Source organism: Hyaena hyaena, unplaced genomic scaffold, assembly GCF_003009895.1.
Source record: "Hyaena hyaena isolate Hyena2069 unplaced genomic scaffold, ASM300989v1 scaffold_78, whole genome shotgun sequence".
NCBI lineage: Eukaryota > Metazoa > Chordata > Mammalia > Carnivora > Hyaenidae > Hyaena > Hyaena hyaena.
In genome coordinates, this window is record NW_024080710.1 from 3055103 (window position 1) to 3068001 (window position 12899).

At 38.9% G+C, this 12899-nt stretch overlaps 1 protein-coding gene across 5 annotated transcripts in view; it reads right to left on the minus strand.

The window, feature by feature from the left end:
* The window catches only part of SHLD2 (shieldin complex subunit 2), a 70620-nt gene that overhangs the window by 16563 nt on the left and 41158 nt on the right, over positions 1–12899 (minus strand). Inside the window, exons 6-10 of one of the 5 annotated variants that reach the window (XM_039233723.1) lie at positions 11682–11888; positions 5556–5784; positions 3052–3167; positions 927–1147; positions 114–742 (exon numbers count right to left, since the gene is read on the minus strand). In XM_039233723.1, the coding sequence (XP_039089654.1) occupies positions 948–1147; positions 3052–3167; positions 5556–5784; positions 11682–11888 (752 nt within the window). In that variant the 3' untranslated portion in view covers positions 114–742; positions 927–947. Of the gene's footprint in view, positions 1–113; positions 746–850; positions 1148–3051; positions 3168–5555; positions 5785–11681; positions 11889–12899 lie in introns of those variants that run through there. The other 4 variants (XM_039233722.1, XM_039233721.1, XM_039233720.1 and 1 more) reach the window with 4 other exon arrangements.

Consider the following 12899-nt stretch of genomic DNA (forward strand, 5'->3'; position numbering starts at 1 on the left):
AGCTTTGCTATTATTTTGGGGAGGATCACAAAAGTCCTGAGGTTCATTTTTAGAAAAGCCAAGTTAAAAAAAAAAAAAAAGGAATCTAACAAACCCTGAATTCGAGAAAACAATTTCAACGAACCAAAAGAATTTTTACAAGTACATGCACGGAAAAACAAACTTGTTCATTTAATTATGAACTTAGGTATTTTCAAGCAATAGTACTGATCTATTACCCCTCAGCATACTCCAAACATCCGGGCTAAGCACCACCTCCTCATCATGACCACTCTTTTGCACGAGCTCCTTCTACAATCGTGAGAGAGCAAACGGCTAAACGTTTGTTAGTAAGTCAGCTCAGTAAGGCAATCGGATCCTAGAAATGAACTAACAACATAGTTAGTTCCTCCTTTTATAACACCAGGTGAAGCAGGATCTCGTTCCCTTCGTTTTCAAATGCTTCTTTATAGAGAGATAAGCTTGTCCTGAACTTGTCTAAACACAGGCTTCTACCAACTAACCCACTGTCATGTGTGGTTATAACCAAGAAGATCATTTCACATCGGCAGTTCCTTACAGTAGGATTAAGGAAAGCCAGGGAGCCTGCGAGCAGGGCAGAAAAACAACTCCTGAGGAAACGGCTTCCGTCTGTGTCCTGTGGACTTAGCTGGAAGCTCCACATAGCTGGAATGGAGCAGGACCAGTAGAGCAAAACTTTAACTCCCAGGGCACTGCTACATGTTGCCTTTATTAATAGACCCTGCTGGAAAGGAAAAGACCAAAAAACAAACAGAAAACCTCACAGAATTTTCTTAGAAAAAAAGTTTCAATTTATATATTGAACACAATTCTCCGTATAAAAAAATATATTTTCTCAAAATCCAAGGAAAATCCCTGTCATTCATTTATTTTGAGACAAATCATTCCAGTGGTCCCTCCTGTACCTGAGATTTCTTCACGGGGTCTCAGAGAAGGGCACCGGGCATGGGCTTTCCCCTGTCAGGATAAAAATCCAGGAGGGAGAACTCCTGCTGCAAGGGGAAGCTGTTTTCATCCAGCACGAAGAGGCTCTGCAGCTTCACAGCACAAGGTGCCCCTCCGTCTGCCAAGAGCGCGTGGAACAAGTCTGCTGCGACCATGCCGTACGTGATCTCTGAGGAAGGGGCTAGGGAACAAGGAAACACACACGGCCCTTAGCGTCCCTTGCCCAATGACAGAAACGCACACAGCGAAGGGTTCACTGTTCCCCCTTGCTTTCTCCAGCCCCAAACCCACTTTAAATTTCTCTTTCCATCCCTTCTCTTTCTAGTCATGGGTGCAGAAGACACTCTACAATGATGGCCCACAAATCTTGCAGGTCACAGACACACTGAAAGCATTTCCTATTTTGGCACAGCTGTTGGCTTCTTAAAACAACAGAGGAAAGAACTGAGATTAGCATCTTCTTAACTCAAGTCTGAAACAAAAGGAGTGTGTCCGTGTCAGAAAAGAACTCGTTTTATCCAGTCTACAGCCCTTATCAGTTTTATATACATATATGTGTGTATATATACATATATGTATATATGTATGTATGTTTTATAGACACATATATGTATATTTTATATACATACATATATATATATAGTTTATATAACAGAACCTTAAATCAGTTACTCAATAAATATCAAATCTTGATAATATAAAAATACTGAAATTATAGATATAGCTATGTCACTGTAGTTTTACACTTGTCCTATATGCTTCCTTTTGCTTTTTTGGACATCAAATCCAGTTATTGAGTGGGGTGGTCCACACTAGATGGACCAGGCACACGTCAAGCTACACTTGCTCCCTGACCAATGCCACCAGCCTTTCTTGGAACACATTTACAGACTCCTGGGCAGCCAATCATGTATTTTTGGAGGTGAGAGAATTCTCTTACAATACTTATTTTATTTTGTATTTTCACTTGGATAAGCTTAAAAAAATCAAGATTAGTTATCATTTGAATGGTCTGATGCCCATTTTATAACTGGTGCCCACATTTTCCCTTAGGGTTACAATTTAATTAATGCCTAAAAGGACAACTTTGACTCTGTGGGCAAAATACAGATATATACTTGATCTGAGGATGACAGTGCTTCTCTGAGAAATGGAGACTAACTGGTATTGTGCCCAAAATGAAGAGACAAGACTGAAAATACAACAAAGAACCTTGAGAGAAGGCCTGAAAGAGCCAAAAGAATGAAAGTTAATAAAGACAGGGAAGAAAAAAAGAACAGAGAGACTTCCAGTTAGGATGTGAAAAGCTGGAAAGAACATGGCTCCAACCCTAACAATTATTAGAAAAACTGAAGAAACTACAAAATCACAATTTACTGAGCCTCTAAGAAGGCAGAGGCAGTGAGGCAGCCATGCCCACTGTAGGGAGAGGAGACAGAGCAGGAGCACATGTTCAGCCGGGTGAGCTACAATTTTAAGGACTTGCTAAAAGCCTAGTGTAGGCCAGTGTCACTGTACCCTCGCGACCTTTTCTCATCCCTCCCAGGTGCTCACAAGCCTGGATGCGGGGCAGGACAGAGAGAATGCTTCTACCTGGAGAGGCCTGGAGAAGGGGAGAAGTTGCCACAAGGAAAACACAAACCACTCCCAGCCCCGCCCCTTCCCCTTCCTTTAAGGAACAAGAGCCTTAAAGTGCTCAAGGGAGGGACTCACAAATCCTATTGCCCCAGGGCTGAAGACAGGATGGGGTGGGGGGGTGAAAGAAAAATCCCCCCATTCCTGGGGGAGGGGCAGGAAACCACCCAGGATCAAGACCATCAGGGGTGCCCTACTGTTGGGAGAGGGGCAGGACCACTCAAGAACCCCAGAGATACAAGACAGTGCTTAGCTTGCACAGCTGGTAGAGGGCAGGTCTTATCTGCCAACTGATGTCCTCTTTGTTTCCCTCAAGCTAAATTATCCTCTGCTTTTACGTGGATAGAAAAGAAAAAACCCTTAATTTACAGCATAGTGTTTTTTTCTGCTCCAGTATACTGTGGACACCCTGGAAAAGAATGGCCTCTGCATGGCATGTTGATCCCTTACCAACAACTGTGTTGAGCCAGTCAGGAGAAATGTTAAGTAGTATCTTCTCAATCAGCTCTGATCCTACATGGACACAAACTTTATGTACTCCATCACTGATGGTCATTAAAGCTGGCCTACAAAACAACAAATAACACACGACCCTCAACAAGGTTTTCAAATTAAAGAAATACTTAAATACAAGGTCATTTCAAAGAGCACTGGGTTTTTATGCAGAGTCCATTTTAATTCCTCAAAAAGTTACAAATAGAACTATCTTATGACCCAGCAATTGCACTACTTGGTATATACTCAAGGGATACAGGTGTGCTGTTTCGAAGGGGCACATGCACCCCAATGTGTAGAGCAGCACTATCAACAATAGCCAAAGTATAGAAAGAGCCCAAATGTCCATCAACAGATGACTGGATAAAGAAGATGTGGTATTTATATATACACACACAGAGACACACACACACACGCATGCACACACACACACACACACACACACACACACTGGAGTATTATGCAGCAATCAAAAAGAATGAAATCTTGCCATTTGCAACAACATGGATGGAACTGGAGAGTATTACACTGAGCAAAATAAGTCAATCAGAGAAAGACAAATATCATATGACTTCACTCATATGTGGAATGTAAGATACAAAACAGATGAACATAAGGGAGGGGAAGCAAAAATAATATAAAAACAGGGAGGGGGACAAAACATAAGAGACTCTTAAATACAGAGAACAAACTGAGGGTTGCTGGAGGGGCTGTGGGTGGGGGGATGGGCTAAATGGGTAAGGAGCATTGGGGAGGACACTTGTTGGTACGAGCACTGGGTATTATACATAGGGGATGAATCACTGGAACCTACTCCTGAAATCATTATTGCACTATCTGCTAACCTGGATAGAAATTAAAAAAAAAAAAAAAAAGCGCTCATGTCTTCACTAGAAGGTTTCCTACAATTACCCATAGAAAAATGGCAAAGGTCATGAAAACATAGAAAAAAGCTTTGCAGGAAAGTAAAAGCAAATAGCTCTTAAACCACCACCACCAACAACAAAAGTTCAAACTCACTTCTCATGAGAGAAATACAATTAAAAGTCCAATGAGCTACCATTTCCAACTACTAGATGGTTGAGGAGCATGGTTCTTGTTGGCAAGGTTATGGGGCAGTGGGTACTCTCATACACTGGTGAAGGAAGTATGGAATTGATCCAGCGTCTACGGAAGGCCCCCTGCCAGTATCCGTCAAGGTGAGGAGCCCACAGAGGCTAGCCTGCAGCCGTACAATCACTCAGAGGAGCAGCATGTGTCTCAGGGCGTGCACTGCAATATTGTTAGCAATTCCATCACACTGGGATGCCTCACTGTCTACCCACAAGGCACCAGTTCAATATATTCTATCTATTCAGGTACAGAACACAAGGCAGCCAACTACAGGTGTGAGAACGCTCCCTAACCACTGATGTGCACTGCTTTCCAAAGTGAAAACGATGAGACGGGGAGAGAGTGCTGTGTGTCACAGGGAAGTGAAATCTGGGCAGGCACACGCACGGCCTATGTCTGGACAGAGGCCCAGGACCCACTGGGTGGAGGCAGGGGGTAGGGGATATTTTCACTGTAAGGCTTTTGTATCTTTTAAACTTTTCTATGTTGATATTAGAAATAATGTCTTACACGTTAAATTTTACATATGAAGTGGCACTGGTGGTGGAGGGGGTTGATGGGGAGGAACTTTCTGCTTTGGATCTTCCTCTACAGAGTAAGAGCAAATTGTACTTACTTATTTATAACACATGTATGTAAGGGGAGATAGGGTTATGGATTAAGCTTCTGAAAATGTTCTTAATGTGTACCAGGATAACACGCTGAGTACATGTGCATTTAGTTTTTAAATACGGCAGTAATTAGAAATAGAAAAGAGCATAAGACACAGATGACTATTGTGTAAAGGTACGTAAACTCAGAAGGTAAGAAAAATATTATCCATAACTCTGAACATTTATTATTTGAAAAACATGTTTTCCCCTGGGATGGTTTGCAATTTTACCAAAGAACATTTGCAATCCTTAATTTCTAATGTGAAGTTGGGAAAACAGGCACAGAAAAGTTAAACATCTCATTAGCTTCCATAACTGAGAGGTTAGATCATAGAATGCTTTTAACTTTTAAATCCCACTTATATGTTAAGGTATGGAAATCAGTTTATCATGAGCCATCTGGATCTTGGTTAAAAATATAAACCAAATAAAAACTTTCTTCAGTATAGCTGCTTGAAGACAATAAAATCTCCCCATTACTGCTTTTAAAAATCCCTGCTGTGATTACTGGATAATTTTTTATTTTTTATTTCATAAATAGCCATTTATCATTCAGGGGAAAATGTATTCTCTTGGATTTAGCTCTAGTTAGTTCTCTTTAGAAAGTAAGAATTGATATATACGAGTTTTTGGTCATTTCCGGTCCTATAATAATAAGTATCTTCCATCCCATGGGCTTGCCTGACTCCTCACCTGTAGTACAGCTTCTTCATAGTGAAAGGCAAGCAGCTATAGCACTGTTTATAGATCTTGTTCCCATCTGTTTCCAGTTCCAATCCGCACTTTGCACAGCCAGTGTATACAATGTCAGGAAGGGAAGAGAGGAGGCTCCTCAGGGAGCTGTGGGCATTCAGGGTTATCTTCTGAGCTGCTGTCACAGGAATCACTAGCTCTAAAATCCAGGCTTTGATTAGAATCACTCCTACAAGAGACCAACAAAAAGAAGTATGTATAAATGACAGGATCAAAATTATATCTGTCATTTACAAACATGGTTAATGACATGGTGGATGCGGTCACTTTTATAGTGAAGGATATCCCTGCGGACTCGCTCTTCGCCTTCTCTTGTTCACTCTTTCCCTGGACGATCTCACTCGCTTGCAACTTCAGTGTTTCACCTGGAAAGTGAGGGTGAGCTGCCAGTAGCTAAAAGTGAAGATATATTCAGGGAGTTTGGTTACAGAGGCGGGTGTTTTCTTCCTCTCTGTCCTCTGGCATCATGCAGAATAAGATCTATCCCTTTTTCAAATCCCTTGAAATCCCTTCAACGCTTGAAACTAGCTAACATACCCTCTCTCCCTGTCCTGCCTTTTTTTTTTTTTTTAAGTGATCATTACAGAAAGCCAAATAGCAGGTCAGTTATTCTTTCAGTCTCTACTTTATCCAAAATAATATACCATTAGCTTATCCTCTGTTTAAACTCTGTTTTTGTTTTTCAGTTTCCTGCCCATCACCACCCAGACGCTGGGCATAGGTTACACAGCACATGGGCACCGAAAGTCTGCATTTACGAAATGAATGACTCACCAGGACACTGAGCATGTGCAGTCACTGCTCACTGGCACATACAATTCACCCGTTAAACAAATACTGAGTATCTATTATCTATCAGACATTCTTTTTCTCTAATTCACTCTTGCTGTATTATATACTAGGGAGGTCTGTGAGTTTATCTGAGTTCATCTCCCTTTCTCTCCAGATTCGTTTAAAGCCTTTTTTTTTTTTTTTTTTAAAGTCTTTGGATTTGCTCTTCTTCATCCTTTTAGTAGGGAGTATACTCCAGGTCAGGAACTCTCCCTTCTGGCTACCTATTCTCTTTGCGGGTTATCTCTTTAAGATTCCCACTAATGGTGACTTTCCTAAATCCTTCTGTTTGCTTTAGTCTTTTGGCGCCCAAAGACTTTTCCAATCATGTCCTGTTTCCCTACGTGAATTAGAAGAGTATGTAGTGGTTAGTATACCTAATAAACTAGAGCAGACTCTATATCACATCTTTCCACAGACATGTTGAATCACTAAGAAATTAATGAAAAAATTAATAATTTTAGAAGAATGCTAATATCACTAACATTTTATAAATTTATACACCTCTGTAAAAGAACTAACAGCTCATTATTAATGTGGATTCTGTCTCAAGGGGGCTTAATAGCCTGCTGGGCACTGGCATTCTGCTGATAGCAGGACCAGATGCTGAGTAAGCATCTTCATTTCTTTATAAGGAGCCAGACGCAGCCTCACCCCATCCAGCTTCTATTAAGTTTTGTTAAGAGAACAGACCCTCTTGGAAAATTGTCCCATGTTGAGCTCCCTTTCTCCCTTCTTTTATTTAACTATGAAACATGTCAAGAAAAACTGCTTCTACCTCTATATGCTCTATCCATTTCTGTCTTAAAAACACATATACAATGATAGAAACTATGAATTCAGCCCTCATAAGTGAACATAAAAAAAGGAAAAATGGCTAAAAGGACCTCTCTGAACACAGCCTACCAGGGACCAACTGTAACAGCTCAAAGTCTCTGCATAGTTTACCAAGGGGGAGTCCATCGCCAGGGTTTGCAAGGACATTCCCAATCCAAAGGTTCATCCCCCAAACCACATCTTCAGAGCTGTGAGCACCTATTTGGTTACTGTTTATGACAGTCATTTTTATTTTAAAATCTAATTCTACATCTTCAACTCCAGAAGAGAGCTATTCTGCATAAGCAGTAGATGATAGAGCTGACTTCTCCATGATAATAAGTTAAATGTAGCCTGTCAACTAACCTGTGGCATACCTTCTTTGCAGTGACCAGCGCCATAAGTCTATAGTGCTCTTGGGGGCAGAAGGGAACAGGAGGGGTGCATAAATATAAAGCAGTATAAAAATTTGTATATATTCTGTCATCTGTATTTTATCTTTCAGATACAGTAATTTTTTAAGATTTTATTTTTAAGTAATCTCTACACCCAACATGGGGCTCAACTTACAACCCCAAAATCAAGGGTTGCATGCTCTACTGACTGAGCCAGCCAGGCACCCCGAGAAGTATTAATTTAAATTAACTGTTAGTGTTAATATATGTTGCAACGTAGACTGGATATATAGAGTTCTTCTCTGAGAATAAATCTCTGTATTTCATTAAAAATTGAGCTCTTTGAGAGGTGTTACTGTTTTTGTTTTCCACTTGCATTCTCCTTAGACTTAATAATGGTAACCTATAATCATATCTTGGAAAACATATACACATACACATATGGATTAACACTACACTACTCAGAAAATTTTAATCTGGCACTTGGCCAAGGTAGAAATGCGGACCAGATTTAGGCTCCCATCTTGTTATACAATAAAAAATAAATATTTGCTCTTTGTCCCTAGTTCCTGGCACAGAGCTCCCAAAAAATGCTTGAATCTTCAAGTGATAAGAGTGACTTTTGTATGCTAATAAGATGAAGACTGGCAGCTGGGGGCCCATGGGCAGCTTCAGATCTTGGCGGGGAGGGGGTTGATGACCAGAAAGGCCAATGCATGGTTGGAGAATTGGAACTTTCAGCTCCATCACCCAAACTCTGGGGAGTGGAAAGAGGTTAGAGATTGAGTTAATCACAAACATCCAGTGATTTAACCAATCATGCCTATATAATGAAACCTTGATTAAAACCCTTAAACAAAAGGGTTCAAGGAGCTTCTGGGTCCATGAACCCATTGAGGTGCTGGGAGCACCTGAAAAGGGTGTGGGAGCTCTGTGCCCCTTCACCCATACCTCGCCCTATGCATCTCTTCCATTTGGCTGTTCCTGAGTTGTATCCTTTATATTAAACCACTAAACATAAATAAAGAGTGTTCCAGGGGTGCCTGGGTGGCTCAGTAGGTTAAGTGGCTGACTCTTGATTTAGGCTCAGGTCATAATCTCGCAGTTAGTTTGTGAGATGGAACGCTTGTGTCAGGTTCTGCACTGACTCCACTGGTGTTGTCAGTGCAGAGCCTGCCTGGTCTTCTCTCTCTCCCTCTCTCTCTGCCTTCCTCTGCTCACACGAGTGCTCGCTCTCTTTCAAAATAATAAACATTTTTTTAAAAAATGGATACACTGGAGTTCATCAAGACTCAAACCTTGGGGCCTTCAAAAAACCTCGTTAAAAAGAACTAGAAGATAAGTGATAGATTGGGAGAACATCTTTGCAAAGCAAGTAACTAATAAATAATTTTGATTCAGAATATAAAGAACTCTCAAAATTCAATAATAAGAAAATAATCAACCCTTGTTTTTTAACGGGCAAAAAATTTCAGTTGACACATCATCAAAGAAGACATATCGATGGCAATGAGGTACATGAAAAGATGCTCAATATCATTAGCCAATACGGAAATGCAAGTTAAAACCACAACTACCTATCTTTACATACATTAAAAAGAATGCCCAAACCAAGCGTTGATGTGTATGTGGGAAAAATAGAACTCCCATACACTGCTTGATGGAAAAGCAAAATGCTACAATTACTTTGGAAAACAGTTTGGCAGTTTCTTTAAAAATTAAACATACACCTGCCATACAATACAACTATTTATTTAACTCCTAGGTACCTACCCACAAAAACAGAAAAGACTATGTCCATCTAACACTTTATACATGGAATGTTTATAGAAGTTTTACTTATAATAGCCAAGAATTGGAAATAACCCCGATGTCCATCAGCAGATGAACAGACAAATCAGAGTGCATTCATACAACAGAAAAGGAATGAACTACTGATATGCACAAAAGCACAGATCATCTCAAAAGAATTTGCTTAAAGATGCCAAACAAAACAGTGTACATAATATGATTCCATGTATAAAAATCATAGAAAAGAAAAAATCATATAAAAATCATATCACTAATCTCTAGTGAATAGAAAGCAGATTGATTACCAGGAAGGATCAGGGGGCAGGCATGTGTGGAAGGGAAAGATTACAAAGGGGCAGACCGGTGATGGGATTTCACGGGTTTCCTATCAAACAAAACTCCGCAGTGTGAATGTATATACTTCAAACAAAGGGGATTCATTGTATCCAAATTATACCCTAAAAACTCTGTTAAAAATCTTTTTAAGTCAACACTTTGAGGGGTGCCTGGGTGGCTCAGTCAGTTAAGCATCTGACTTCGGCTCAGGATAATCTTGCAGTTTGTGAGTTCAAGCCCCACGTTGGGCTCTGTGCTCTCAGCTCAAAGCCTGGAAACTGCTTCAGATTCTGTGTCTCTCTCTCTATGCCCCTCCCCTGCTAACATTCTGTCTCCCTCTCAAAACTAAATAAACATTTAAAAATGTTTAAAAAAAAAACAATAACACTTTGAGCCGTAATTGAAAAGCACTCTGGTAGATCTTCTGCTCTGCCTATGAAACAACTTACACATTTCTGTGGATGTACCAAAAGGGGGCATAGCATGCCAGCAAAAAGGCTCAGAAATATACTTGAGAATCTGGGCATGTGATCTGTTAGGAGCTTCAACTCATTTCATTTTGGAACAGATCCTTTGTTATTAGAATTGTAAAAGTAATCTTACTTTACTTAAACCACACCTAGCATTTAATAAAATCTAAAACCATCTATAAGAATTTGGAAAATTACTCATGCAAAATTTAAATTCTAATTTAAATTATATAACAATAAACCTACAGATACATTCCATTTTTTTCAACACTCTTTTCCCCCTCTAAAAACAATTGCTATAATAGCCACTGGAAAACATTTTATTAGTTTCCAAGATTGATGATCACTGACATTTACTGATTCATTGCTGGCATTCAGCAACCTTAAATATAGCCTCAAAGCTGTTTAATTTGTTATACCTCCAGCTAGGAGTTAGCATATTTTTAGCATCATCTCTGTACTTAGGAAGCCAATGCAATTTATTAGAAGTATTTCTTACTCAAATTGTATCACTTTATCTAGTTATTTTCACTATTTTACTCTCTTCATTTCAAAGTGTATAACATATTGAACCTAAAACATACTCCTTTTACTACTACACTCAATTACTTTAATGGTATTAAGTTCATGGACAGCGTGTATGTGAATACAATCCACTGTCAAAAGCATTCTTCCATGTAGTGTTTCTGAGGATGAGTTTTATACACATACATGCACACACGCTCACATACAAATATGTGAGTTTAGAGAGTATATTTTACTAAGCAGTAAGCAAATTGCATAGATTCTATATCAATGCTAAATTTTAACAACCATGTATAGATAACAGCTTTTCTTTTTTTTAGATAACAGCTTAATAACTTGATAAAATGCTTATCTCAACAGTCACTCTGGTTAGGCTCATTTTTCTATTTCTGGTTTATTAAATGATGAGCTGCTTGTACATATATGCAAAAAATATTTTTAAGTGACTCCCTAATAATTACAACGTAACCTCAAAGGACTGATAGGCAGAGAGATCAGAAGATACAAATATCTGGTTCAGCTATTTACAATGACCTGTATTTCACTTTTATGTTTAATTGTACATTTTTCCCCACAAATGGTAGCTTCCCTTGCTTATATTAAAACTAGCAATATCTTGGGGTGCCTGGGTGGCTTAGTCGGTTAAGCGTCCGACTTTCGCTTAGGTCATGATCTCGCAGTTCGTGGGTTCGAGCCCCGCATCGGGCTCTGTGCTGACTGCCAGCTCAGAGCCTGGAGCCTGCTTCAGTCTGTGACTCCCTCTCTCTCTGACCCTCCCCGGCTCACACTGTCTCTCTCTCTCTCTCTCTCATAGAAATAAATAAAAAAAAAAACATTAAAAAAAAAAAAGTTAAAAAAAAAAAAAAAAAACTAGCAATATCTTACGTATATAAAGATCTTACCTGAACGCTTATCCTCTAAGTGTGTTGCTAATTCTGACATCTTCACAACAGAGGGCGGCCCTTTCTGGAATTTTGCTTTAAACGTCACTGCCCTTATATCATCATCAAACAAGCACTCACAGGATGACCACGATGTTGTGTGCAATTCCAGGCTTTCTAGCATGTAGTTGCGCTGAACAAAAAGATATTTAAATTCCCAAATATAATCTTAAACAAACAAACAAAAACAAAAAGTCACCAAAAAAGAAATAATCTAGGCTCAGAATCAGATTAAATAGATTGATCTGATTAAATCAGTTAAATGCAACTTTTATCACACTAAGGAATTTGGGTGTAAAGAGACAAAATGTGAACACTGTTTTAAGGCAACAGGATAATGATGCTGGAGATAATTTTAATAAAAATGCTCTCTAAAGATTTCTTGGTCTCTTAAACAGTCATAATTTATCATAACCAGCTGCTTTTCAGAGTCGCTATTTCCTGTTTTGGTATCTACAGGCAAAGATTTTTTAAAACAGTAAGGCATAGAAATGGGCACATGTCTGGCATAAGCAATATCTCTCATTGGTTTTTCCAACACCTTTGTTTTCTTATTTAGCTAGTTTTTCCAGGACAAAAAAAAAAAAAAGCATTGAGAGACAATTGCATGTATTTTTAGAATCCTTAAAACCAGAATAGCACAGAGCTTCTGGCCAAATAATCACATTCTATATTAATAAATTCAACTTTATAATAAAACAAAAAGATTTCTTAGCACTAAGTTCTCTAATAGTAACAGCTGTCTTTTGAGTTTCCTTCAGGCCATAAACCTAATTCACACCCCTCCCCAACACTGCCTCCTTAGTTTTTTTCCTTAGTTTCTTTTGGAAAAATAGACAATCTTAAAAATGGTAAATCCTTACAGACAGAGTATCATTAGAAAGAGCTAGAGAAAATATATTCCAAGTATTGCTTAAAAACAATCACTATTTTGAAAATAGTTTGCTTGTCTTACTATAAAATACATGCTTAGAAATCAGATAAGCTAAATAAACAAATAAATAAATAACAGTTATACTCTCAACACCCCCAAATCAACACAGTTAACACTCTTGTGGACATCCAGTTGTTTTCAATGTGATTTTTACTTAATATGTCAAATACATTTTATATGTCCTTAAGTATTATTCCATATTATTTTTTTAATGTTTATTTATTTTGAGAGACAGAGTGCAAGTG